Below are 26,520 nucleotides of genomic sequence, written 5' to 3' on the forward strand. Positions count from 1 at the left end.
ATACCCGCTATCAAGCTTGCATGCATGTGATTCAAAAGTAAGGTAGGTTAATTAAAAATAGCTTCATCAATGTAAGAATATAATTTAAACAATCTTTACCGGACATAAACATGCATTTCATAATTAAAATTAAATCAATCCCAAGCGAGATATTGAATCCACGCATCTTAGATTAAGAAATTTTTTTGTTGGGACTGAAGTTAAGGTGTAATTTAAATAGATTTATCTCGTACAAAAAGGGAATGATCTATTGTTCTCTTTCCTTTTAGTTTTTGAATATTTTTATCTCTCCTTTTTTTACTTTAATCTTATTTTTTTTTATTAATTCAATTTAATTTTTATTATTTATACTCTTAAATTTAAATAGTTAAAGAAAAAAGAGCCCCCGTATAACCTAGCGATCCTCAAGGCCTTTTACCTTAAAAAAAAACATTTAAATTATTATATCCTTATATTTATAATTTATAATTCCGATCTTTTCAAATACGTCCATAATTAGTTGATAACTAAATTTATTAAAAGTGCTTACTTGAACTGTGTTTAACTATTAGATTTTACATCACATCTAAAAGATAACGTTCTTAAAAAAGCAAAGCTTTGCGATTTGTGAAAATCTTCTGGTTATTTTAACAAGCACTTTAGTAATAGTGTATTTTGATGTATTATAAAATAAAAAAAATTGTTATGGTTAACCTTTATGAAGTTTGGATTAGTATATTTTATAAAAAATAGGCTTTTGACTCCTGTCGACGTTGGTATAACACTAGAAAGTATTTTTAATTTGACAATTATATATATAAAACGCAAAATTTCCAAAAAATGTTCGCCGAAGAGAACTTTATACGGTGAACAGTAAGATTGCTGCGTTATAAAAGTATTTTTTAAAGAAAACTAATTTCCGTTATCTTACAACTCTACTGCACATCTATAGTAATTGCCACTATAGTTATTTATATAATTAAATTGTTTTAAATTTCACAAAAAAGGGATGTAAAAAAGTTATAATTAGCTATAGGTAGTTAGAATTGGATTCTCAATTACATTAGGCTATGTATTACTTAAATGGAAAAAGAGATTTAAAACTGAATTTTTTTGTCCGTTTATTATAAATCTAAGCTTGTTTTACCTTACTTATAACGATAATTACAGTTGCTTGTTAAATTTATTTAAACTAGTACCTGTCCTTTCCCTTATTGCAATGATGTTAAAAAATTTTATAAAATTACTAAACTATTTATAGTATTTATGAAGTGCACCACAGTCAGAATCTTTCCAATTTTCACTACTGAGTGAACCCTCCGGGGTGGAAGAAAAGTTATTTTCATGTTTAAGCCCCTGTCTAGCTATGCATAGCTTATCTTTGCAGTAATATTTGGTAAAGACCTTAATAATTAAGTTATAAATTATTTTGTAAAAATTATTTTAATTATTGAAAAATCTAATTACTACATTAATATTTTGGTGTAATCAGTAATTGTGTTTCCAGTATTAATTAGATATTAATATTAAATATTTCATAGTTTTAAGTTATTTAACTTATACTATAAGATTATTTCTATTAATTTGATTTATTATATATTATCCAAAATAGTGGCAATATTAAATTTTTAATAATAAAAAAAAATAATCTTAAAAAAAGTTTTGTGCACGGATTAAGGCAATCTTAATCCTTTAACGGATAAAACTATGGGGCTTAAAATAGATTTGTTTTTTTTATCAGCGAATTCACTTCCTATGTTGAGACTACACTCTAAAGTCCAATATTTGTTTTCAAAATTTGTTTCTACATATCCCAATTAATATTTTAAAGTAAAACAGTAAAACTAATGTTTACTTACCTATCTAACCAAAAATAAAACTTCCTACATCCAGAATGAACACTTATTTTTGTCCAATAAAAAAAGATTGCGCAACATACGCTCAACTTAACGTTCACTGGTAACTAAATTTACCACTTTATGTTTTGTTGGGCGCTGCCTAATCCGTTTGAACATGGTACCCGAACTTACCAGAGAGTGTTTCAGTGACCGACCCTGACGCTTGGGGCCAATTTCCATAGACCTACTCTTGCAAACGGAACCTAGGCGAGAAGTGGTAAACATAGTAACTAGTAACCTATAAAGGCCTAAAAGATGCAGAAAATCATTCTATTAATGTTGCCTCCTAACGCAATACTTTATCGCAACGGCGTCGTAAAGCTGGAAACAGAAAAGAAAGAATAGGTTAAACAACTCTCAAAATACTAAAAAATGTAACTGAGTATAGAATCTTCAGTCGTCAGCAATTATTCCTACGTTATATACTTTGTTTATAAAAGTTGCTTTTTTCTAAAAAAGGATTAAAAGTTAAAAAAAACTAAATATTAGTATTAGTTCTTACAAATAAAAGTTAAACATTTCTCTACAAAAGTTTCAGGTGGAAAAAGAAATGGTTCAATTGTTAAATAAGTTTGCCCATTAATATTTAATTTTCATGTTTCTTTCTTGTCTGGAAGAAACATTAGTAAGATATAAACCTATAGGAAGTGCAATAAAGAAAAAGTCGATGTGTAATTAAGCACTATAAGCGAAAGAGGACGATTTAAATTTAAAAGTAAAAAATTATCGATGTTCTGCATGCGCTCCTCGTTAACATTAATGATAAACATAGTGTTTTTCATAAATTTTAGACACTATTTAAGTTAGTAACTGAAGTATAATGAAAATTATTCAGTAGAAAAAAGATATAATAGTTTCCTTTCATTAGCCCAATAACGCTACAAAATAAGGAAGAGGGTCACTGCATCCCCACGCTAAAGATGAAAAATCTCTAAAGCTTCTTTTATATATCTATAAAGTTGCCGTACTACGATCAGGCCAAAATCAGAAGAGGGTCTAAAATACTCTTAAGCTGGTTTATAAACTAGAAAATAAGTACTTTAGCTCTACAGGGACGTTAGAAATGTCAGAAGGTGGCATGATCTCCAATAACGAGGTAAGCACCTGCGTCATAGGTTGTCTTGAACAAGTAAATGGTTGGGATGAGCTAAAAATTTCTCATAAATCTTTTTACAGTAAGCAACGAAAATATTTAGGGAGCATTTCCAACTTAAGATCACGATACGAGTGTAGGGAACCTGTAATTATTCGTAACAGGTGCTTATAAATTAATTGAAGTCGCTTTAAGTTTAGTTGACTACTATACGGCCACGCCACGGCTGCATAAGTTGGTCGAATAATTTACAAAAAGAAAAGCTTAAGTTTATTGCTCATTGAAAAAAAAAAGTATACACAAGTAGGGAAAAATTTTTTGAACTGCTAACTTCGCTTATCCATGAGATAATGTGATAGCGCCACAAAAACTGTTTGTCGGTTACCCAAGTAATTTACGTCCGTATACCGGTGGACTACTTGACCGCGAAGCGTTATATTGGATGCTTTCGTTTTTTGCCTCCTTTTCGATATAGCTTTACTCTTAAGTTGATTAACTGTAATTCGCCACTGCTCAAAACACACCTCCAGTGCTGAACCATACGTTGTAGGTGTTGTTAAGGTAGAGAAGGAGTTGGAGCAGGCGTCGATAGAGGTATCTTACGGAAAATGTGAGAAAAGTGGAGGTATTCTCAGGCCCCTTTATGACCGAGAAGTATTAAGCAAATAAGATGGAATATAAAGCCAGCAGTTCTATTAAAAATGAGCTAGCTTTTCCCATACTGACATCTGGAAAAACTCGCGAAGAGAAGAAAGTATATTTGACCCCAAGTACATTACTCGGTTCGAAACGGTAGCCCCCAGTTTATAAAAATTTACTTAATAATGAAAAACCCTTTTCAAATGAAACAAATTAGTGAGGTAGAGAGAAATAATTAGCTTAACCGATGCCATTCTTTTAAGTTTAATATATATTATTAAATAATCTAAACTATTTAGATTAGTTGATAAATCATTGTTAATTGGATAGTTCTCTTGATAAAATACTTTAAATTTCCATTAATTTAAAATCTTTTTATAACCTCGTACTACCCTGATTAAGTTTAAATATTTGTTTGAAAGAAGTATCCTGTCTTTGGAAGGAGAGAGGTTTGGTGAAGTTATCAGCTATTTTTGTTTCAGACTTTATATGCCTTACATAATAGTTTCCTCGTCCTAAACACTGTTTAACTTAATGGTATGCAATAACACTATGACGTAATCTTTTTGCACTTCTACCAAATATATTTTATTACAGCCTCTTTATCTGTATTAATTTGTACTGTAAGGTGTGCATCCGGGGGAAGTTCTACTAAAATATATTCTATGGCTATAGTACTGGTTATAGCGTTACTAAGAGCTATATCCTCAGCTTCACAGGAAGACTTATTTATAGAGCTTCTATCAAATTTAGTTTTCCATTGTATTGGACTACCGTTTAGAAAAATTATATAACATGTTGTAGTACGATAGCCATAAGTTTCGCCCAAGAACAGTCCAAGTAACATTTTAGAATAATATTGAATTAGTTAAAAAATTATTGTTTATAAGTTTTATGCCCCCTGTTTGGTAGAGACAAGTTATTAATGGTATGATCCACGTACAGTGTGCAGTTAGATAAATAAATTTCACGAGACTATGGGTGTCTTTAAATTATTCTAACTGGTAGGTTTAATTTGTCAAGATTATTTGTAAATTTGCGATATATAATTTTATCCTCAACAAACAATGAGATTATTGTTCTTTGTTTGTAACAACTTTTCAGACTATAAAGTTGCAGAGAAGTCTTAGCCCTATTGTCTAGAGGAAAAGTTTTACATATTGTTTTGGTCTATAAGGTTGAACAGAGCGTTATCGGTAACTGGCTATAGGATAGTTTACTCACAGTTTAACTTCTAGAGGGCGTGTACATTAATAAAGAGCCTAAAAGCTCAAAAGGAAATTTTAAATATGAATTAAAGTCTTTTAGCAGATTACATAATTTCCTCATTACTGTTTTGTAAAACCCTTTCTAAAATGATAGTTACATATGTTATATCCGGCCTTGCGCTGTCGTATATGTTTTATAGTGAACCAATGAGGCCTTTATATCCTTCATTGTGGTCATGTGTTGCTAAGAAGTTCAACTTTTGTATATTGGATATAGGAGTATAAACCCTTAATTTGTTGTGTTTATACCATATTTAACTGCACGTTGCTGAATTGTAGAATCTTGACTAAGGGAACTAAAATTTTTATTAATGTTAATATCAATTTCAAAATTTTATCCAACTGAATTAAGTCCTTAATTTCATATGTAATCTAACATGCGCCCCTATCATCATTTTCATCATATATTATATTAAATGCAACTAATGTATGGTAATTGTATGGTTTAAGTTTTTAGCGCTTAAAAGATATGTCAGGTTTCCAACCTTAGGGCAAGGGAGCTAATTCTGTTAACTTCTTGGTATAGAGCACCTGTCTCATGTCTTCTCTTTAAGCCACTTTTACTTCTATATCTCATTTCCAAGCTCCGATCTATTCTACGACCTTTTCTTATGCCCCATTTCCGCCTGTGTACAGCTTTGCATTAGTTCCACTCTTGCTCTTGGATCTTAGCTCTATTAACTATTTTTGCTCAAAGTTAATTAGTTTACTTTTTGTTTTTTTCTCTTTAATATTTATTTTAACTCTTTTAAGTTCACTTTTCGGCTCTTAATTATTGTCAGATAACCTTGCGATCTCCAAAATTCTAACATCTACTGCACCCTTCTCCCTTCTCCATCCCCTTTTTTTCTATCTGTGTTATTTTAAAATACACTCTTAAAAATTTTATTTTAAATAATAATATGTTATTAATGTGATTTTTGGAATCAACAATAGAATATTAGATTTTCATTATGAAGAGAAATTTCTCGCAAAAATTATTAAAAAAAATATGCGTTTTGAAAAAACTATTAACGTGATGGAATCTTTTCCATTTTACCTGTTTTAGTGAGTAAATATTTATAAAAAAATTCTAGGTCGTATTTAGTTGCAGATCGGATAAGTAGACTAGCTAGCTAAGCATATTCACGGTTATATAACTCGTAGGTTATCTATTATGGATTATAAAGAATTATTAACCTAATTTTAGGCAGAAAGAATTTTTACTGGAGCAGGAGCCTGTAGGGATTGGACTGACTATAGTAGGAAAATGGTTTAGAATTAATTAACCTAGCGGCTCTAAAAACCTTTTAAAATACAAAAAATGCTACAGGCCCGTGAGCTACTTTTCCTAAAGGTCGCTCACCCTCGCAGCCTATAGCCTTTTGAAAATTTAGATTTTAGGATAGCGATGGAAGAAAGACTTCGGGAGTGCTGTAATCAATTTACTATTGTGCAAATAGTTAATGAAGATGGGGTAGAAGATGTGGTTCGATATTGTCTCCAACATAGTGAGGGCTAAATTAAAAAATTCATGTATTACTAGTTTAAACCTCGCCTCGCATAGTTCTCATGATTTAATTATAGGGCCCATATTATAACATAAGGAGAAGAAGAACTACAACTCTTTTAGCTTTACTTCGTAGTACGCCCGACAGATCTTAATCTCTCAGCGAGTAAGCTGTTTAAAGGTATTTATACGCTGCTGGCGCGCGCGCATATCATAACATGATAATTAAGTCTACTCACTAAATACACGCAATCTCGCATTAATCGGTAACTCGGCCTTAGAGCACATTTATTTGCAAATACAACAAAATAAAAATAATATAATATTGAATACCTGAATAATGTTTGTTATACTTGAATTTTCAATATTAGTAGTGTCTTTGCACAAATTTAATTTTTATAAACGTCCACGAGAAATAGGCATTACATGAAACCTATTTGTTAAGGCAACGTTAACGTGTTATGTTTATAAAATTAACGTTGTCCTACTTGATTACCTCTCGTCTAAAATTCCTAGTGGGAGTTGCAAAGTTTATATAGATGGGAACTCTTTGCTAATACTTACTACTATAGATGGAATAATTCTTGTGCTATGGTTAATAAAAACACTCACAAACATTTATTTAACTTGGGCTCTAATGTTTAAATTCTATTTGATTTTTTTAAATATTACTACATTTTTTTTATTTAATGATTAGTTTAAGCTAAATTAAGAACGACAAGGTCACTTTGATACACAATTACTTTTAAAAAGTTACTAAAATCTATTAAAGGCTCCATAAATTTATTCAGCTAAAGCTTGAGAAGTCTTAATGTTGATAAAAATTCGTGTAAAAAAGGATTGGTATTTTCTTATTAAAGCAAAGTATTTATAAGCTTTATGATAGAAAGGGCTTAAAAAAGTGTTTCATGGCTTTCTTTTACGACTTAATTTAACTATAATATCTAGAGTAGTTGTAGGAATTTAACTTTCATTAACCTATAAAAACAAACTACATTTGATATTACTATTTCACTGCACTAAATTAGTTAATATAGAATCAAATCATTATTCCTTAAGTCCTACCGTAAGCGGAGAGGAGAAAATAGTCTAATCTAAAAGTAGAGGTAATACTTCGATATTAAAGTTAAAAAAGGTACCACTCTACTCTTAAGAATATGGTTGATTGACTAGTAACCTAACTTTTATTGATTATTATCTACAACAACAAAAAAACAATCTGTAAGAATGTCCAAGGTATGTACAGTTCCGGGCTCTCTTGAATCAGCCAGCGAAGTTGTAGTGTTTTGTAAAGAGCTTAAGATACATTCCCAAAAGAGACTGGGCTATCTTGATAGAAAAACATTTTGTATATGTCTGGAGTCTTTGCAAGGACTTTCCCTCCTGCAAAGTAAGCTTGTAAGTAAACTTTAAAGATTTTCTGAACGTATTCCCTTTTAGTACATATGTTAGAAGTGGAGGAAGTTTAAGTAGACCATAACAAAAAAATATACAACTTAAGAGATTTCGCTGGTGACGAAATATTTAGTATCACTGTGATATTTGGAAAACGACTTGAAATGAAGGTAAATTCAAATAAACCTTGAGAAAGTTATTATTTTTAATAAATTTTAGTACTTAATCTTAGTCTTTGAAGATAAAGAGGTTTTTGAGAAGTGGTTGTTTATAGACAAATTATTAAAATTCAAAGATGAGAGAAACTTGGGGCGTTTAGGGAAAGTTCCGGACGAAGCCTTTTATTTTCATGATCCTTACGTTTTGAAACAGTATATAACAAGTTACATAGTTAAAAAGATTAAATATTATTAATTTGTATAAAAAAAATAGTATTATTTTATTAAATTGTTAAACTATAGGATATTATACCTACGTTTTACCCATATTGCGCAAGGAAGAAAAACTGTACACCTTGAAGACATTCGCCTTCTGTTACAAAAAGTAGGCTTTCCAACTTCGAGGTCAGATCTTTTAAAAAATTTTTTGAAGAGGTAACAGTTATCGATTAATATCTACATTGATTTATTTTTACAAAACTATAAAAAAAGAAAGAAGAAACTGGGGGCATCACTTATAAAACTTTTTTATTACTTTATCATGAATTGCTACAATCGGGAACTAAAGAAATTCTTACTTTATTCAACATATATAAAATTAAGAAGGGAGATAAACTTGTTATTTCTCGTGAACAATTCATAACGTTTCTAATCAGGGAGCAACAGGCACTTTTATTATTGTTACTACATACAAAATAAGTTAGACCAAATAAATGAATATTATCTGTTCTTTTTCATAAAATTAATAGAAAACTTGCCCTTTATTTTCAGTTTAGTTAGTTAAACCAATTTTTTAAGGAAGTTGACTTGGTTAAGGACACTGACAGAATTTACTTCTTAATGTCGACCTTTTCATCTATGAGGTGATTTTTCAAGACACTTATAGATTCATAAATAATGTTTATATATATATATATATTATTAAATATTGTACAACTGGCTTTTAGTATTTTAGAATCAATTATATCTTTTATTATAATAATATTTGATAAACTACTTGCAGTTGGCAAAACGCCATAACTCCGACAAAACTTCATGTTTCTATAGCTAGCGTCTTATTCATTATTATTATAAGGAGATAAGGTTTTTTAAAATAAAAACTTTAATATTAATTTTACATTTTAAAAAAAAAAAATAATTTAGAACAATACTTCTGAGTATTTTCGTAGTTTTCAACGCTGGTTTAAAACATTTTTCCTAATATTAAAACTAGCTTTTCTTCTTTACTAGTTTTGACTTTTTACTTTTATAATATTTCTCTCCTTAAACTGACACAAAAACACGAAGGTTTAATTAATTATAAAGTAATAAGTCAATAATTGTCACAAACGGGGTAATATTTACCAATTTAATAAATTGTCTGTAAAGCTTAACTTATTTATATTATAATAAAAGTGCTGTTCCTTAATATTATTATTAGTAGCTTCTGAATTTAAATATCAAAGTCAAGTTAACAAAAAAGTAAATGGTACGATTATGATAAAAAAGTGCTCTGTAAAATTAGTAAACATTACTTATTTTAAATTATTTTAAACCATCTTGAAGTTATGTATATGATTAGTTACTGAGTTTGAATTTTTCAACGGCTGTGTTTATTCAAAGCTTGGTATATTCTATTTAACATAAACTTACTACGAATTTAAAAAACTGCACTTTATGAGATATTTATTTTATAAATAAAAACAGTGAGTGGAGAAAAGCCATTACTGTAATTTATATAAAAAATCGGGTTAGCATATTACTAAAGAACTTCATAATTGTTTTACTATGTGTAAAAACGTTTTTTTGTTAAAAAAGGTCTAAAATTGATTTAAAAAATTATTTTTCAGTTAATGAATGTTACTATAAAAACTATGGTTATTTTCCTTTTACTAATTTTTCTGTTGATTTAACAGTTTTATCTTATAAATATCTAATAGTGAAAACTGCGACTGGAATCTCGACTCATTTACAAAATACTTATTGAGTTCGCAAAACGATTGGTTTCATTGGGGTGCTCTAGACGTATACCAAAACATGACGCTGCCAATGACTGATTACTTTATATCTACTTCCTACAATACGTAGTAACCTAATATATTTTTCCCGTTTGCTACTCGTTGTTACTATATTTTATGGTTATATATTTACAATCATTTACTGTTATCTTTTAATAAAAACAAAGTAAGTCTAATTTGTTGCCGTCCTCTCATTTAGTTTTTTAAAGTCTCAAACCTTTTTTCCACCTCCGAAAAATACGCATTTTTTTCAGTGGAATTTTTTTTTAATCGGAAGCTCGTATACCACTTTATCATTAACCTCTTCATACTTCACTTCGTATACTTCCATCAAAAACATTTATAAAAATATTAGGGAGCATAAAAAGCTAATACGGCCAAAAAAATATATTTTCCTAATATGCGTTACCAGTGTAATATTATAACAAAAACCTTAGTATGTATGACCAAGTCTTTTTATAGTATGTATAAGTTATTAACCTTTTGACTTGTGCCGTAATAACTTTTTTCTAGCGCTTAAAAAAAATATTTGCCAGAAAATAGAATAATTTATTAGAATTTGTATCCAACTTTCATTTATAACAATATTTATGTTCTCAGGTCTAATGCGTTTAAAAATATACTTAAGAGTAAGAATATTAAACAAAGAAAAAAGTAATTGTATCTAAAAACTCTTTCCCAGCATTACTAATAAGGGACAACCTTGGAAATTAGCATAGCGCTAACAATATGAGCTGCATTTAAAATAAATTTAGAGCTTATTTTCTACTAGAAAAAATTTAACAATAATTTTGAAATAAACTTATATATATATTAATATATTACTACTTCAGCGCATAGCTTTATATATAACATTAAAGTTGTTTAGATCGCTTTCGAAAGTGCATAACAAAATCTTTGCTATGACTTTCGCGTGCACTATTTTTATGCCAGTTAAAACTTCCTCTAACACCTTACTTGCAAGTTTCTTTATGGTTTATAATTTAACTTTTAGAGTAAGTACGGGCCTTATTTGTACCTTCAGTAATATAATTTTATACATATTAAAATTTATTATAAGTTTTGACTTGGGATTTAATGCGAACTAATTTAAACTGCGTTAAGATATTTTCCGAGAATTCAAGGTCCCAAGGAAACTACTTTAGAAGGCATCATAAATGTGCTAAAAGATGGTTGTCGTTGCATTAAAAGTAATTATTTGCATATAAAAAGGTTTCTGTTAAATTTTTGGCCTCGGTTTCTGTACATTATTGTGCGTTTTTATAAAACCAATAATATATTAAAGGTCCTGGAGTGAAAATTTTGTTTATAACTTTTCTATACTCGCAGTTGAGTGCTGGGACGGCCACTCCTCCCCATCGTTAGAACAAAACGGCGTCCAGGTGCTTGGAGCACTTTTCGGGATATTGTTTCCACCATTCAGCGTTATGCCTTCGCGGCCTCCGACTTTCCGCTGATCCTCTCCATCGAGAATCATTTTAGCGAACTTGGACAAAATTTAATGGCTCGAATTTTATTGGAATTTTTTGCCGATTCAATACACCTCGATGCTACCCTTTCGACTACGTGGACTTCATTGTTTCCATTAGATTTAAAGGGGAAAATAATCATAAAAGTTGTGTGGCATTATACTTATATAATTTATGTGAACTAGCTAGGTTGAAGTAGTTTAAATGTGCTTTAGCTTTATATTTACACCTTATATTCTATCACAATACTATTAAGAGCCTAACGAGACTTACGATAACAATGATTTACTTTTAAAGAGTATTAGTCTTAATGGTATCAATATAGTGCTTTAATATATCCAGTTGTAATATAATTAGTGTTATAGGTTGGTTTCGACTTTCTTTGAATACTTATCCTCTTTGATCTTTTAAAACAAAATCATTAAACTATAATTATTACTCAAGAACTTTAAAATAAATGATAATGAGCACTGGAAAGCTCCTACTTTAAACGACGTATTTGGACATATTTATAAAGAAGGGGAACTTTCTCTCTTTGATGCAGCTACTGCAATGGTTTGTTTGAATTATTTATAATAGACTCACAATTTTTATGAAATACATGTTAAATCAATATATTTAAATAGATTTCTATATTATTAACATTAATGAAGAAATTATAAATTATATAAAATGATATATATATTTTTTATGTATAAAGGCACACTTTCATTATTAAACTTCTACACTCCCCCTATTTATTTTTTTATCTTATTTCAAGATTGTATAATTGTTTCTTTTGCAATTAGTACCAGTTTTATTATTGATTTAGTATGAAAAGTTCTACTGCGTGTTAACCAAAACAGAATTTATTATTATCCAACTTGAACGTGATGACAACCAAGAAGACAGTGAAAGTATTCATACACATGAACGTAACGAAGAACATTTTACGCAATGGTTTTCTATTTTAATTTGACCTCATATACTTATTTAAAAAAAAAGAAAACTTGCTCTTACTATCTTTGTGAATATTAGTATATAAATATTTTATGAAAGTTAGCTTTACAACTGCAAGTTATACCTTTTATTGATAAGTTTAAAACAAAATTCTTTTTTTTTGCCTTTACTAACACTAATGAATATATAGTTGGTATCATCCCAACGTGGCTCGCCAAGAGGCTTCTACTCTTGCAGAGGCAAAAGGTGTGTGTGGCGCCTTCTTGGTAAGACCGCGTGATTGCCAGGGGGAGCCCTATGCACTGACGTATTGGTAAAAATTCCGTATTTTTTTTTAAGTTCTTTTTCATTTCGATCAGTGGTTATTAGCAGTCTTGGTAAAATTATGAACTTCTTATTGTAAATTAAATTTTTTTTAGGGACCGCTTTACCAAACATTTAAAAATATATTATGATGTTAACAAAAAGTTGTATTTTATAGCCGAAAAAGAAAAATTTAGTTCAGTTATTGAGTTGATAGCAGTAAGTTTATCTATTCTAATTGTTATCTAACAATATTTAGTTATTAACTTGATTTTAACTAGTACTATCAGGATAACAACATATCCGCTGAGGATGCTCAAACTTGCAGGCTTTCAATACCAATTGTTTGTGTGAGTAATTACTGTTTCTCTCCATATTTTCTTAAACTATTAATGTATTTTTTCCCTAAAAGAACCCTTTTAAAAATGTAATATTTGAAGAAAATTCACCATCTGGTTGGTTTTTAGAATCATCTGAACTTGGAAAAGTAATAATACTTATTATAAAATTTTATTATTTTAATGTTATTATTTTATAAAGATCCTCAATCAGGGTCGGTTGGATGAAAGTTTTTTAATCAGCTATGATCAACTAACGGAACATTTTACATTATCTTTTAGGTCCTCATATTATTCCTTTTTTCATAGAAATAGCGAGAAATTAAGAGATGAGGGTTGAGCATTCATTAAGTTAAGTGAGTAGGTAACACGAGAGTGAGAATCGGTAGTTTGAGGTTTAAAGGTAACACAAGAAGGCACTTGCCTTCGTTAGTTTTTATTAAAAAATTTTTGTAATCTACTCTTTTAAAAACAGAAAATTTCTAGGCTCTATCGAACAAATAAAAATTTTTTAGTTACTACTTAAGACATGTTTTTTATAAGTGGGTGCACGAAATAAAATGGTTAATTTACGGGATACTGATGTAATTTTGCATTTAAAAGTATTTAACTGCTTCTATAATATTAAAAACATAATTGCACTAATTAAGCTGTAATAATTGTTTCATAAGGAAATACTAATGCTGTAATTGTTTTACATTAAGCGTTATCGTTTTCTTAATGAAACTAATTATTATGAAACTCTTTTTTTACTATTTTATAAAAACGAAAACAACTAATTTGCCATAACATACCAAATATATATAGAAAGACCCTATATTTTAAAGTGTAGAAGCAATTGCTGTACATTTATTTACTTCTCAAATAAAGAACTGAATTAAATGGTAATTAAAATAAATAAGCACGTATTATGTATGTAAAATATGGAATTTAGAGTAAAATTACTAGAGAAACAATAATTAATATACTGATGGTTGCGGACAATAAACACTGTTTAAATAAATATTTGATAGGTAAATAAGTCTCCTTTTTTCAAAGAAAAGCCTTGTATATTAGTATTATAAGGAAAACTTGAAAAAAAAGTGTCACTAATTATTTTAAAAAGACCTTAGAGCTTTTATTTTTTGTAATATTATTATCAATCAAAAGAAGCGGAAAGGAAATTAAACGCTGTCGACTAGCTATTGAAGGCCGGATGGTCCACGTGGAAAAAAGTTTTCAAAAGTTTGAAACTCTGGAAGCCCTTTTGTGCTTCTATAAAGAGCATTCCATATATAACCGTACCAAGTATGTCACCTTCTTACAGAAGAGGTCCTTTCATTGTTGTGTATATTCGCCATATCATTAAATGGTATAAGAGTTATTATGTAACCTGAAAATTCTATTTTTTATATTTAAAATTATTACCTTACTATACTATAACCAAAGGAGATCGCTCGACAACAACTACCTAACAGCAATCTTTACTTATCTGTTTACCCCCAATTGCAAAATGAAACAAATGAAACCCAAGTTAGTACCTTTATAAAACACTAGTAGTTATAAAAATGTATTGGCCTCAACCATCAAAAGAACTTTAATAATCACGTGGCCATCTTTCATTATGAACCGCAAGGACCAGACGAATTACGGCTTATTAAGGTATCCTTTTGTACCCATTTTGAAAGTGTAGAGGTTACGTACGCATAAAGGATGTCCCCGTCGCTGTGGTGAAAAAGAATACCAATGGCATGTGGGAAGGGCGCCAGTTGGGACAAACAGGGCTCTTCCCAAGTTACTGCGTCGACCTTCTCGTGTGTTATTATCATTAAAAATGCTCCAAAGTATTTAATACAATCCTTGGCTTATGTAGGATACTGAAGCTTTGCAGATCCCGGAACTGTCCAGAGAGCGACGGTTTGTCTTTTCCTTAGAAAGTTTGAAATCTGTTGGTACTTATTATAACTCTTAATCAATATTATTATTTTTGTTTACATTTAATTACCCTCTTGTAGAAAAAATTAGCGCCTATGAACTTCAGCTCTCTTTTTCTAATCCGAAATTAGAGGTTTTTCTTTCTACTCGGTTTGTTCTAGCAAGCACCCGTAACAGAAAATTGGTATAGCTTTATACATATACATAATTTCAACTTTAAAATGTATTATAAAAATATATTCAAGGAATTTAATTTTAGGTCTATTAGGGGTGAAAGCTATTTTATACTTAGTAAACTTTAAAGTTGCTTATTTGAAAAATTATAATACCATTATAGGATTTTAAATAAAATCAATTGTATATTATAACTAATTGATATATACTTTTAATGTAAACTATATAGAGTAATAATTATGAAAAGTATATTTGAAATTTTATACAAAAAATAGCTGGCAAACGATTGGTTGGAAGCATTTTCGACCATTCATGCTCGGAAACCTTCAGAACTGGTTCCAAGGGAAGAGCACAACGCGTTATCCTCGTCGCTGGAAAAACTTATGGGCCCCTAAAGGCTACTCTCCACCGACAAAATTTTGGGTTCGCCACGTGGAGATCACCTATTTACTTTTTTAATATAATATGAGAGAAGACCTACGCTTAATGTACCATAATAATAATAGACGTTCAGCATTTTGACACTATTCTGCTTCCCGAACACAAGGCTGTTAGAAGCATCCACTTGGACCCCGAAGAACTTTTCTCTTATAATATAGATCGCATAGTGTACGTTTATCCTTCAAGTGGGATATATAATGTTAAAACTTGTTTATAAGTTTATAAAGTATTATAAGTAAGGCTTCATTATATTTTGTATTATAATCATACTTATATATTTTATTAGCGTTGCGTATCAACTATTCAAACTTTAATCCCGTTCCGTTTTGGAATTGTGGGAATCAGTATGTTGCTATGAATTATCATCTTTCCGGTACATGTCTCTTCTTGGTTAGTTATTTCATTGTTGATTGTATCTCTAAAGATACTTTTATGCAACTCTACAGAGGAAAGTTTCGCGATAATGGGAATTGCGGATATTGAGGTTAAAAAAATAATAATGATAATAATTATAAATAAATAAGTTACGTGCTGAAACCGCATTTCATGCGAAACCGCTGCCCTCCGAAACTGCTACAATCCAATAAACTTGGCGAACCCTCTCAGCTTCCCCAACCTTTATCTTAGAAATTAAGGTAAACGACCAACCACTAGAGTTTAAAGAGTGATACTGGATTTATACAATTGCATCAAGTTTTTGTATGAAAACCACGTGGTGAACGAGCGATTTGATTGTCTCAAAAAGTTTATTCAAGTGGAAGTTTTTGGGCCCGCCGGAATAAATCATAAGAAAACTATTGATATCTACAAGGATGTACTACACCATAGCCCTCTATTTGTCCCCTGCAAAATATCTTTTAAAAAAATGTCCTGTTCTTCTTATTCTATTATTCTTGCCTAATATTTATTTGTACTTTCATATATTAATAATTTTTTTATAAATAATACACTAATAAAATAAGTGTTTATATGTATCAAGTTACTTATTTTGCAGTATATATTATTATTATAAAGGTAATTGCTCCCGAATCCACAATATTAAGGCTCTCTGTTTATTCGATTAATTCCTTTGGCGGGGCCACATTTATAGGCCAGTCGTCCTTACCGCTTACCTGCATTAGTAAAGGTCTTTTATTATTATTGTTATTGTTACTATTACTATTAATGCTGTGCTTATATTAAGGATACAGGTCTGTTCGATTGGCGGACGCCTATGGACGCATGCTTCTAGTTTCGTGCTTACTGGTGAAAATAGTCATTAAAATGTTGCCTCACTCTCACCGGAGCGCTAATATCAGCGCAGATAAAGATTTTCTAGTAAACGCACTTATCAATATTTTTTTTGTTGATGTTAATGAAATTAGTTGTAGCAATAATTTTATTATTAAATAATTATATTTTTAGGTTCCTGACGAATTCGATCCGGAAAAAAGGTACCTTCTCTAAATTCTGGATTTTTTGTATATTACTTCTAACCACTTGTTAAACTTTTATTACTAAAACAGAATAATAATACAAGTTTTATTATATTAATATATGCAATTAAAATAAAAATATTAAAAAGTAACATAAATAATAACAGTTAACAAACTTTCAAAACAAAATTAATATCATACATTATGTTAACTGGCTGTTTTATAATACACATTTGCACTAGTATTTTAAACCCGCCAACAAAGTAAAGTTGTTACTTTAAAAATAATTTAGTAAATCTTCAACGCCTTCAATTTTTTTATACACTTTGTGGGCCACTAAAACTTTTTAAACAAAAAATATTTTCTCTGTAAATATTACTATTTAGTATCCACGTGTTTGTTATTATTGGTTTTTATTAATAAAAATATACATATATTATTAAATTAGTTATTACACGGTATAACTGTCCAAAATTTTATTACTATAATAGTTAACTATTTATTTTAATAAATCTAAAAGCTTATATTTAATATTTATTTGAGTTTATAAAACTGTAGCTTGATGATATTGCTGATTACATAAATTTTATATCATTTTCTATCTGATTTAATTTATAACTTCTAGATACGTGGTACTGTATAGCTTTATCAATTTTAACGTTATAATAAAAACACAGCCTCATAATATTAGTTCTAAGTACATGTCAATTAATAAAGAAAACGATTTTTAATTATTAAAAAGAATTGAACTAAATTAAATATTTAAGACTTCTATGGAATTTATAAAATAAATATTATTTTTTATACAACGACTGTTAAAACTTTTTAATAAAACTCCATCGCGTGCAACAGACAGACAGCTCTTAAGAAAAGAGAAGGAAGCTAAGAAGAAGTGCAACACCAGCCTGCCCTCGCGCCTTTCACTGGTCATCTCTTCGAACTGAAGGCCACATTTACCCTGCAGAACTGTGACTACTGCAAAAAAATAATCTGAACAAAGCCTAAGCATCTCAGTTGTTACAAGTGTAAAGCAATTCTCCATGAAAAGTGCTCAAACTTATATTATTATACTTGCATGCTTACTCAACCGCTTGATTAAATTAAATAGTAATATTCTTAAACTTTATTGTGTCCTTCTGAAATTTTCTGCTTCATTATTATTATTTTAAACCTGCTTACCAGGCACCATTCATTATAGAAAAAGTAATACAAATTATTTGTATAAAGATCGGGTAATAATTATTTTTTTAAACCTGCTTATCAGGCACCATTCATTTAAAGAAAAAGTAATACATAAATTAATTGTATAAATACCGGGTAATACATATATCCTATTAGGTGTTAATGTATTATTACTATCCCTTTTAATTTCGTGTAATAAACTTGTTAGTTTTAGGAGCTTCCTTACCACTTTTTGAACTCACTAATTTTCGAAATTTGTATTTCTTATAGTGTTCATTTTCAGCGCCTTAATGGGTAATTTTTCGATTATCTGAAGCGCTTTTGCTCAAAAAGTAGATACATGGTTTTAGCAGAACTTTTTTATGGAGTGCCAGATGTAGCTGGGATACAAAATATTTAAATAAATACGCGGTTTACCTACTTGTATCTTTGACTTTTTCATTTTGCCTTTAAATTAATGAAATCTAACAGTTCATTTTCATTGGTGATAATAATCTTGTAAGATTATTACCATGTACAGGTGTGTAACCCTAATTTTTTAACGTAGTTGTAAGTTTCACTTTCAGTTACTGGCCTCTTCTCTTTTCTTCTTGGTAAGCACCATTAGTGAGTTTATAGAGTCTGCATACCGTCTTTCGGTAAGGTCAAACTATTATATACTTAACACGAAAGAAGGCGTGGTGAAAAAATTATTTTACGCTGTAATACCGCTCTACCAGCAAATCGAAGCTAATCTTTTCTTGATATAAACTTGTTCTAGTCCTGTTACTACTTAAATCATAATGGCTTTAATTTAATTTTTTTTCTTGATAGATATTAGGCTTCCATCTCGTCCATAGGTTAGCAATAGTAAAAAGTTATTTTAGAAATACAGATATTTTTTGTTTTTTAATACAGGCTCTTAACAGTTGAAGAGCAAATATTAGCTTGTCTATTAACAATAGTAGGTATAGACGAAGTAGGCCTATAATTTGCGTTAATACGTAATTAGTCTCAGTGGAGATGGTTTATATAACTGAGCCTATCTAGCGCACCATATACTTTTGTATATCAAGTGTGCATTAAAACTGTGTAAATTACCTGAATCACGGAAGCTTTTTATAAAGTTAAAATATAGTACCATTCTGCACAAGTGAAATATGCATCTTACATTTACATTGTAGATATATCACTGGGCTTAGCTGGAAGGAACTTGCTATAACTATTTTCTTGTTTTGCGCAACTTACTATTCATACTTAGAGCATTCTTACTAAATATTTTGTTTGTTTATTTACTTACCTTACATATAAATAATAAACTTTTTTAATCTATATTATTTTTTTTGCGTAAACCTTTTTATTGTATATATATTTTATAAGGTTGTTATGGGTATTTTTTCCTCTAATACAGAATAACAGGAACTTTTCGCTAGTCTATTGGCTGCGAACGCCCTTTTAAAATAGGAGTTGGAGATGCCGACAGTAAATGTTATTCGCTTGGAAAGAAAAAATAATTCTGAAAATATATTATAAAGACGAAAAGATCCACCAGAACAAATGACTAATCGGGGGCGCAACAAACCGCTAATCCTTCTTTCGCGATACAAATTTTAGGCAAGGCTTAGACTTTTAAAGATTATACATTGAAAGATACTGAAATGAGGGAGGCCCCCCTTAGTAGTAATAATAATTTATGTAATAGTAATAAAATTATATATAGTAATAAAAATAATTATAACGGTAAATTTTTTAAAGATCATAATGGAAATAGTAAGGACAACACAAGAAATAATATTAGTATCGTGATAAAACTAATAATTATAGTAATACTAAAACTAGTAACAATATTAGTTATGGTAATAGTGTAGTGATAACAAGCTAACCAGGTGAACAACAGTATTAAAGACGATAAAGTTACTAATAATTATAATAACCATTTTATAATACCCATTGAAAATGCTAAGTCCCTCCTATAACAATACGCAACTAAGGAATTTTTTTTTTAGTAGGATTCTCAGTTAATAAGAACTAGTAATATTAAGATTTTAAATGCGAAGAACTGAAGACATGACAGAGATCTTATTATACATATCCTTTCCCTCCGTAGAAGTGTTTAAGGTAGTTTTTAGTGGTGTCGTTAAGGAAATGGACGTAAAAGACTTTTAATAACTTTTAGAAAACTTGGATATTTTATTTTACAAATTTTTGATAAGTTGTAGTCACGCTAAGCAAGATGTATACAACTTTTTACACTGAAAAAATAACTAAGAATCTCTGAGAATGGTGATAACAGCAATTTTCATAACAATGTACGTGCAGATAATTAATTCGTTAAGTATTTTTATTACAAGGTAAAAGCAAAATATGCGACACTCTAATGTTAATAACTTCATTTAGGAAATTAAGTATATGCCCTTTAATGAAAAACTAAGGACCCAATAACCTGGGAGAAGAGTTTTAATTCTGCGTTATCGTTGTAAATCATTTACATTATAGTTCAAGTATGCATTAGATGAGTATTTATAATTTTGTTAGAGGGCAACGGAAAATTTTGTATTGAATTACCCATTGCATACTTCCTATCTTGGTCATTAAGGACTAAAGATGGTATTTCCTTTGCAGTTAAACATTAAAGTTCTTAACTAAGTATGGTTAAGTAATAATATTCGCAAAACCCTCTCAAAATATTTTAAGTCATCACAACTTTTGCAACTGGTTATTAGCTTAAGTTCTTAATGCTTTTTGGTGACAAGTCTTAAATAAAAAGTAGAACACATATAACTAAAATAAAAAATATAGAAAGATTAGATCTTGTTTTTGTGCTTCTAAATTGTACTAAACCAACATGTGCCATTGTAATTTATGTTTTCATTTTTATATAATTAATATGGTAGTTGAAGCTATAAAATTATATAATATTTTGAATGTAAATTTATAAACAATAAAATAAAATCAAATTTTAAACATATATGACTAGTTAAGTTCTTGTGCGCTTTTTTAATGATAGTTACTTTAAACAATCCTTTATAAATAATTCACATCAGAAAAGTAGATATATATTTGAAAGAAACAACTTTTTTCTTATAAGTTTAAAGAGCAGTAAATTACATATAATTATAATAACTTTATTAAATATCGTATTTAATAAAACATTTAACTTGGCTAATTTCTGTGTGCAATTAATAACTTTTATTAGATTTTACACCTAGGAAGTATATCTCTACCTTACTTAACCTGTTTTTTAAAAACTTCGAAGAAGATAAAAATACTAGCAAGGATATCCACTTCTCGATAATACACAATCGAGCTCTTCTAATTTTTTCTTAATAAACCTTAAGTTACACAGCTACACCAAATATCGTTCAAAACAAAATGTACACTTAGCTATTGTGACTTTTATATATAATGGCGCAGTCATTAAATCTTTTCAAAGGTGTTTTTAATAAAAAAGTCTAGTGCTTAAAAGTTATTAGCATTTTTATAGAGGCGCGGCAATAAAATAGGTTAGAGTTACAAGGAACTTCGGTATACCGGATACTTTTAATTACTAGAAGATTATAAGGCATTTAATACAGCTCTTTTTTCAACAGTATAATTTAAATCAAATAGTTTGAAGTATGCTAAAATAGGTCCATTTACCATCTCTCTAAATCTTATTATAAAAGGTAGTGAAAACAGAGAAACCTTTCTTGGAGTATACTTTTACAATATTTAAAGAATGTAAGAATTAGATATCTTTTAGTAAAATTTAATACTTCTAACAATGGTTTATAAGATAATATTTACTTTCTTTATATTCTAAATAGGTACTATGAACAAGCGAAATATAAACTATAAATTGTACTACAACAAGAAAAGAAAACCGAAAATAAGTTTAACCACCGAGGTTTATAATTTTTTTAAATTTTTTAAAGTTATTACATAATATTATCCAACGAAATTGCTCCGCAATGTAAAGAAGACGAGAAAGCTTTGAGCACGACTTAAAACGCAGAAAAGCATATTTTATAAAAATCTTTGTAAAAATAATAATTGTAACCTTTCTTCTCCTTAAAATTAATGTTACATTTAATTTGTTATAATAATTTATAATTTTTAAGATGGCTTTTTTAAATCCGGCAAATTCTGTGAACTTATTATTAATGACTTGTCATTATTTTTTCTAAAACAAAGTAGTAAATTAAGTGGGTTTTTTTAAATGAATTATCTGTTTTACTTTAAAATTACTTTTAATTGAAAATAAAATTAAGCTATGATATTTAATAAGGCGACTTGTATTTTATACTAATTCATCTGTTTAAGAATAAACTTGGCAAATAGTTGTTTAGTAAAAAAAATTAATATTGGGAGCGAAAGCGTGTTATAAATTAAATCTTCGTAGTATAATACGTGGTTTATAAAGAGACCTAAAAAGCCGTGTAAGCAACGAAGTGAAAACCTGTTACAAGTTATTTTTTAATTATTAATATGGAGCTCTACTGATATCTATATAATTTCTTTGTTCTTTATATTCTCTAAAAAGTAAATTACAATCATTTAGAGAAATTAGGAAATACAGTTTGAAGACAGTCTAAATGGCAATGAACATCAGTTATAAACTTTTTTTTATAAATTACACGTACATAGTTTCTGCCATATAAGCATTAGAAACCCGCGTAGAAGAAACGAGGTTAGGTATTAAAAATAAAAATAACTTAATATATAACATGAAAACATAAGCACCAGCTTAAATGTAAAAAAAATTTTTATGCATGAATGTAAAACATTGAAATAGGGTAGATAAGACATATAATGAAATAAAACACGATACTAATAAGTCGAATATATATAAATTTATAAATTAATAACAAAATATGGTATCAAAAAATTTTAACTAAAGGAAAATTAGAAGATTATATAAAAAAAAAAGATCAATTATTATTACTAAATGAACATAGCTTAAAAATTTTAAAACATTCGGAATAAACATTCGGTGCAAGGAAACAAGTTAACTGGGTTGCGATATATAAGAAATACTATAACGTGAAACACTAGCGCTAAACTGTAAGATGAATTTTTTTTTTAAATTATTACTAGCTTTTAGTTTTTAACCGTTTAATGTTTAGTTTATTATGTATTATTATATATAATACTAACTGCTTGTCGTACTCTCTATTATTTTACGAGGGGCATATACTTTAATATATATAAGATAGATGTTTTCACTTCCTTAGCGTAATAGCAAATTATTTTTAGTTTTTTGGGAGTTTAATAAAGTTCTTAATCCTTTACATTGACAATTTTTGCTTATCGAAGCGGAAGAATATTTGTTCAGATCAATGCTGCGGTATATGAGCTCCTCTGGTGATGTTCATTTAGAGGACATTGCCTCAGCTTTTGCAGCAAAAGAGTTTGCAAGACTTGCAATCTCTTGGGAACAAACCCTATAACATTGAAAAGTTCATATTCCAATGTTTTTTTGAGGTCGCTGACGATTCCATTTCAAATAATACGGTCTTCCATAAAACGTGGAGGTGTACGCGAGTTCTAAGTCGGTGAGCATTAAAAAAGTTTATTAACAACTGATATTATATGTTTTTTTAAAAATAAAAGCGGCAACTGCTAACATGCGAAAAATTGTTACAAAATTTTTGTTCTAGAAGATAAAAATTGCTTTTTTTTTATAATATTCAAAACTTCAATAAAGCACTTGGAGATTTGATCAACAAAAATTTATTATCACCGTCTTTACAGCTTAGTGATTACATAATTGTACAGAATAGCTATAAATCAAAAGCGTTAAAGAAATACCAACCATACATAAAAAAAAAAATTTCTCTACTAGCTGAACACAAAAATATAATTAAAAAAAAGTGTAAATGTAATTCTCTATATTCTGTTGCAATAATATAAGGGAAATTTAATAATTACTAATTAGTATTGCTTTATTTCTTCATTTCATATTTGCAGCTATAGCAAGCATTAATTTTAGAATGGAGCAGGTAATTATACAGGCCTGGTAAGATTAAAAGAAAAATGATAATACAATATTTCTTTACTTGCTCTCCATCGGTAGCTTTGGTCCACCTACTAAAGCAACTCTCTTAGAACCTACACTAAAAAAAAATTGAATACTTACACTAACCTGATTAGGCAATAGGTATATAAGGTAGTTCACTGACACATATTTTAACCTTTCCTTTTAGTAGCTAATTATTTTATAAGTTATTGTTAATCATTAGATTTTACTTTTATTCGAGGCGACAAATATCAAGGCTTCTACCAATCACAAACTTGACTTTTTTAACTTGACATAAGCATTATTATAGGGTATTTCCACCAATCATTTTCACGATATATTAAACTTTTATTAAATGTAAAAATAAATTCTGAAGATCACAAGAGAAAAATCGTTTAACATTTCCAAGTAAAAAATTCTATTACCACCAGAAAATATGAATAGCGCTTGAGTAATAAATAAACAACTCGTAGGTTATTGGTAATAAGTAAACAAAGCTTTAGAAAAGCACTAACAGGTTAAATAAGTAAAACCATCATACCGGGATCGAGAGTTGTCGTTTTAAGTCAGCGGTTAAGAGCAACGACGCGCATAACCAAATTCGTGGGCTCTATTCCCTCTAAAGCGACTCTCTTTTTCGGTCTTTGGTGGTCCTGTATTAAACCTCCCCTTCATAAATTCTAAAATATTTAGTATAATGGAGGGCGTACATTGAGGGTTTTAGAGTTTCTGCAAAATTGTTGGCCTCACCCTAGTTGGAGTAACTTCTCCTTTGTTAATAATAGAGTTTATCAGCCACTTTTTGCCAGTTTAAGAAGGTTTTGGAAATACTATATCAAATTATCAAACATGTTCAAAGATCGTAGCATTATATCTTAAAAATTATAATTTCTAAATACATCAAGTGCACTTCAAAAAGTAGTACAATCTCTTACAGTTGAAGATAGTAATTTTAATTATTAAAAAAACTAAAACAACTTTTAGTGTACAAAGAGACCATAAATTATATGCTGAAACAAAGCATTCTTGGCCTTTGGATTTTTAAAACATAAAAGTCACGGTGATGAAATATTAAGTAGTGTTTACGATTAGTAAAACTATATAAAATTTTAGGAACAGCTTTTAATCTCTTTAAAAGGTGCAATTATATTTTTGCGCCCTGCTTTATCTTTTTTAGGGATACCCGGTTATCTTATGCTTGCATTATTTATTGAAAACTTTTCTAATAATTTCTTTTTCTACAAATGTTCTGTTTTATAGGTCGCAGAGCTTTTTAAAAAAAAATTTCATAAGGGTTAAATCTAATAAATGAGTACACAATCCATCAGCTATCTTGATTTTATTTCCATAATAAGCACGTAAGCAGTATAAAACTTTGCTACTTAAAGTTATTTCTCTACATAAACAAGGAGTAACTTAAGTAATACATAAAAAAACATTTGACACTCTTACTTACATTATTTTTAAAATTAAAATTTTTTGCTAAAAGTGTTAGTATAAAGTATAATAACCTCATTTCCTTTTAAGTCTATAAAATTTAAATAACTAATTTAACATCATGAATTACGTAAGCTATTGCTGAAAGTGCGCATAAACTAAACAGTATAATAAGATTTTTATCAAATTACATGAAAAAATGTAAAGAGACATGTTTGGAAAGGAACTAGCAGAAACTACATGAATTTATAAATTTTTTTGAGCGCTAATTTAATATAAAGAATTTAAGTTATAGAAATTTGTGTATCTTTTTCCTTCGAGAAATTTAAAAAAATATCTATTACTGTTTTAATAAGACGTACTATCTCGCCTATAACAAATTTCTTTTCACTTAAAGCTTGCTTACAGAAATAGTTATGTTTCACGACCATTTTTATAATGCAGCTCAACGATTGGTTTATCTTAAAAACAAATTTATCACGAAATTAATATTCCTGTGACGCTATTCTTTTATTGTGGTCTAACATAATAAAATTCGGCGCAAACTGTCGATCCTTAAAAGTATTTTTTTAAGTTTTTTTAAGCAATTTTTTTTTATTTAGTGAAGTAGTGCAATTCTTAGTTATTATTAAACTAATAGTCTATTAATTATTAGCAACTTGAATAATTTAGAAGCTAGAAATTGCTCAAGTATATATAAAGCCCTTAAAATATGTTGCGTCAACTGACCTTAGTTTGTTAGAGGTCAAATTCCTGCATGTTAACTGACGATAGTTAAAAAAAGTATTTTAAATTCTTTAATTAAACATAGTTTTTATAATACTGGGTGTTTTAACCTTTTTTATTTATTACGATTTTTATTATTTTAAAAAAAAAAATTATATATCTAGTAAATTACCGGCAAGTTTAGTTACAATGTACTTTTATTACTGATAACTATCATTATGTAAACTGATTGGTTTACTTTAGTTTCTGGTTCATTGTTTCAGAGATTTTCTTGCCAGCTTTGGAAATA

General features: G+C 28.9%; 1 protein-coding gene and 1 long non-coding RNA gene across 4 annotated transcripts; both read left to right on the forward strand.

Annotated features, from left to right (window-relative positions):
* The first annotated feature begins 13,163 nt into the window (after positions 1-13,163).
* On the forward strand, positions 13,164-15,853 carry LOC135121798 (uncharacterized). 3 transcript variants are annotated; one of them, XM_064046079.1, is made up of 10 exons: positions 13,164-13,247; positions 14,115-14,252; positions 14,394-14,477; positions 14,538-14,606; positions 14,657-14,762; positions 14,818-14,896; positions 14,960-15,063; positions 15,329-15,476; positions 15,560-15,662; positions 15,781-15,853. In XM_064046079.1, exons 5-8 carry the CDS (start codon positions 14,691-14,693, stop codon positions 15,446-15,448), a joined length of 375 nt encoding a protein of 124 aa, XP_063902149.1. In that variant the 5' UTR covers positions 13,164-13,247; positions 14,115-14,252; positions 14,394-14,477; positions 14,538-14,606; positions 14,657-14,690; the 3' UTR covers positions 15,449-15,476; positions 15,560-15,662; positions 15,781-15,853. The 3 variants fall into 3 exon arrangements, 2 of the variants coding, with proteins under 2 accessions (XP_063902149.1, XP_063902150.1); XM_064046080.1 differs by having other exon boundaries at positions 14,657-14,758; positions 14,818-14,861; XR_010279126.1 differs by lacking the exons at positions 13,164-13,247; positions 14,115-14,252; positions 14,394-14,477; positions 15,560-15,662; positions 15,781-15,853 and having other exon boundaries at positions 14,515-14,606; positions 14,657-14,758; positions 15,329-15,431.
* A 693-nt stretch (positions 15,854-16,546) lies between these two features.
* Positions 16,547-16,922, forward strand: LOC135121791 (uncharacterized). The gene is made up of 3 exons (XR_010279122.1): positions 16,547-16,620; positions 16,678-16,811; positions 16,899-16,922. It is a non-coding gene; the product is annotated as an uncharacterized LOC135121791 (long non-coding RNA).
* Positions 16,923-26,520: the final 9,598 nt, after the last annotated feature.

The sequence above is a fragment of the Zophobas morio genome, unplaced genomic scaffold, assembly GCF_036711695.1.
Source record: "Zophobas morio isolate AGI-343-1 ecotype UQ-CSIRO unplaced genomic scaffold, CSIRO_AGI_Zmor_V1 ptg000716l, whole genome shotgun sequence".
NCBI classification, from domain to species: Eukaryota; Metazoa; Arthropoda; class Insecta; order Coleoptera; family Tenebrionidae; genus Zophobas; species Zophobas morio.

Excerpts from the sequence above, each read along its gene's own strand:
- LOC135121798 (XM_064046079.1), top strand. The coding sequence starts at position 14,691 with ATGGCATGTGGGAAGGGCGCCAGTTGGGACAAACAGGGCTCTTCCCAA. Across the intron at positions 14,897-14,959 it reads AGAAAGTTTGAAATCTGTTG|AAAAAATTAGCGCCTATGAA; the intron begins GTACTTATTATA and ends ACCCTCTTGTAG. Across the intron at positions 15,064-15,328 it reads GCACCCGTAACAGAAAATTG|CTGGCAAACGATTGGTTGGA; the intron begins GTATAGCTTTAT and ends TACAAAAAATAG.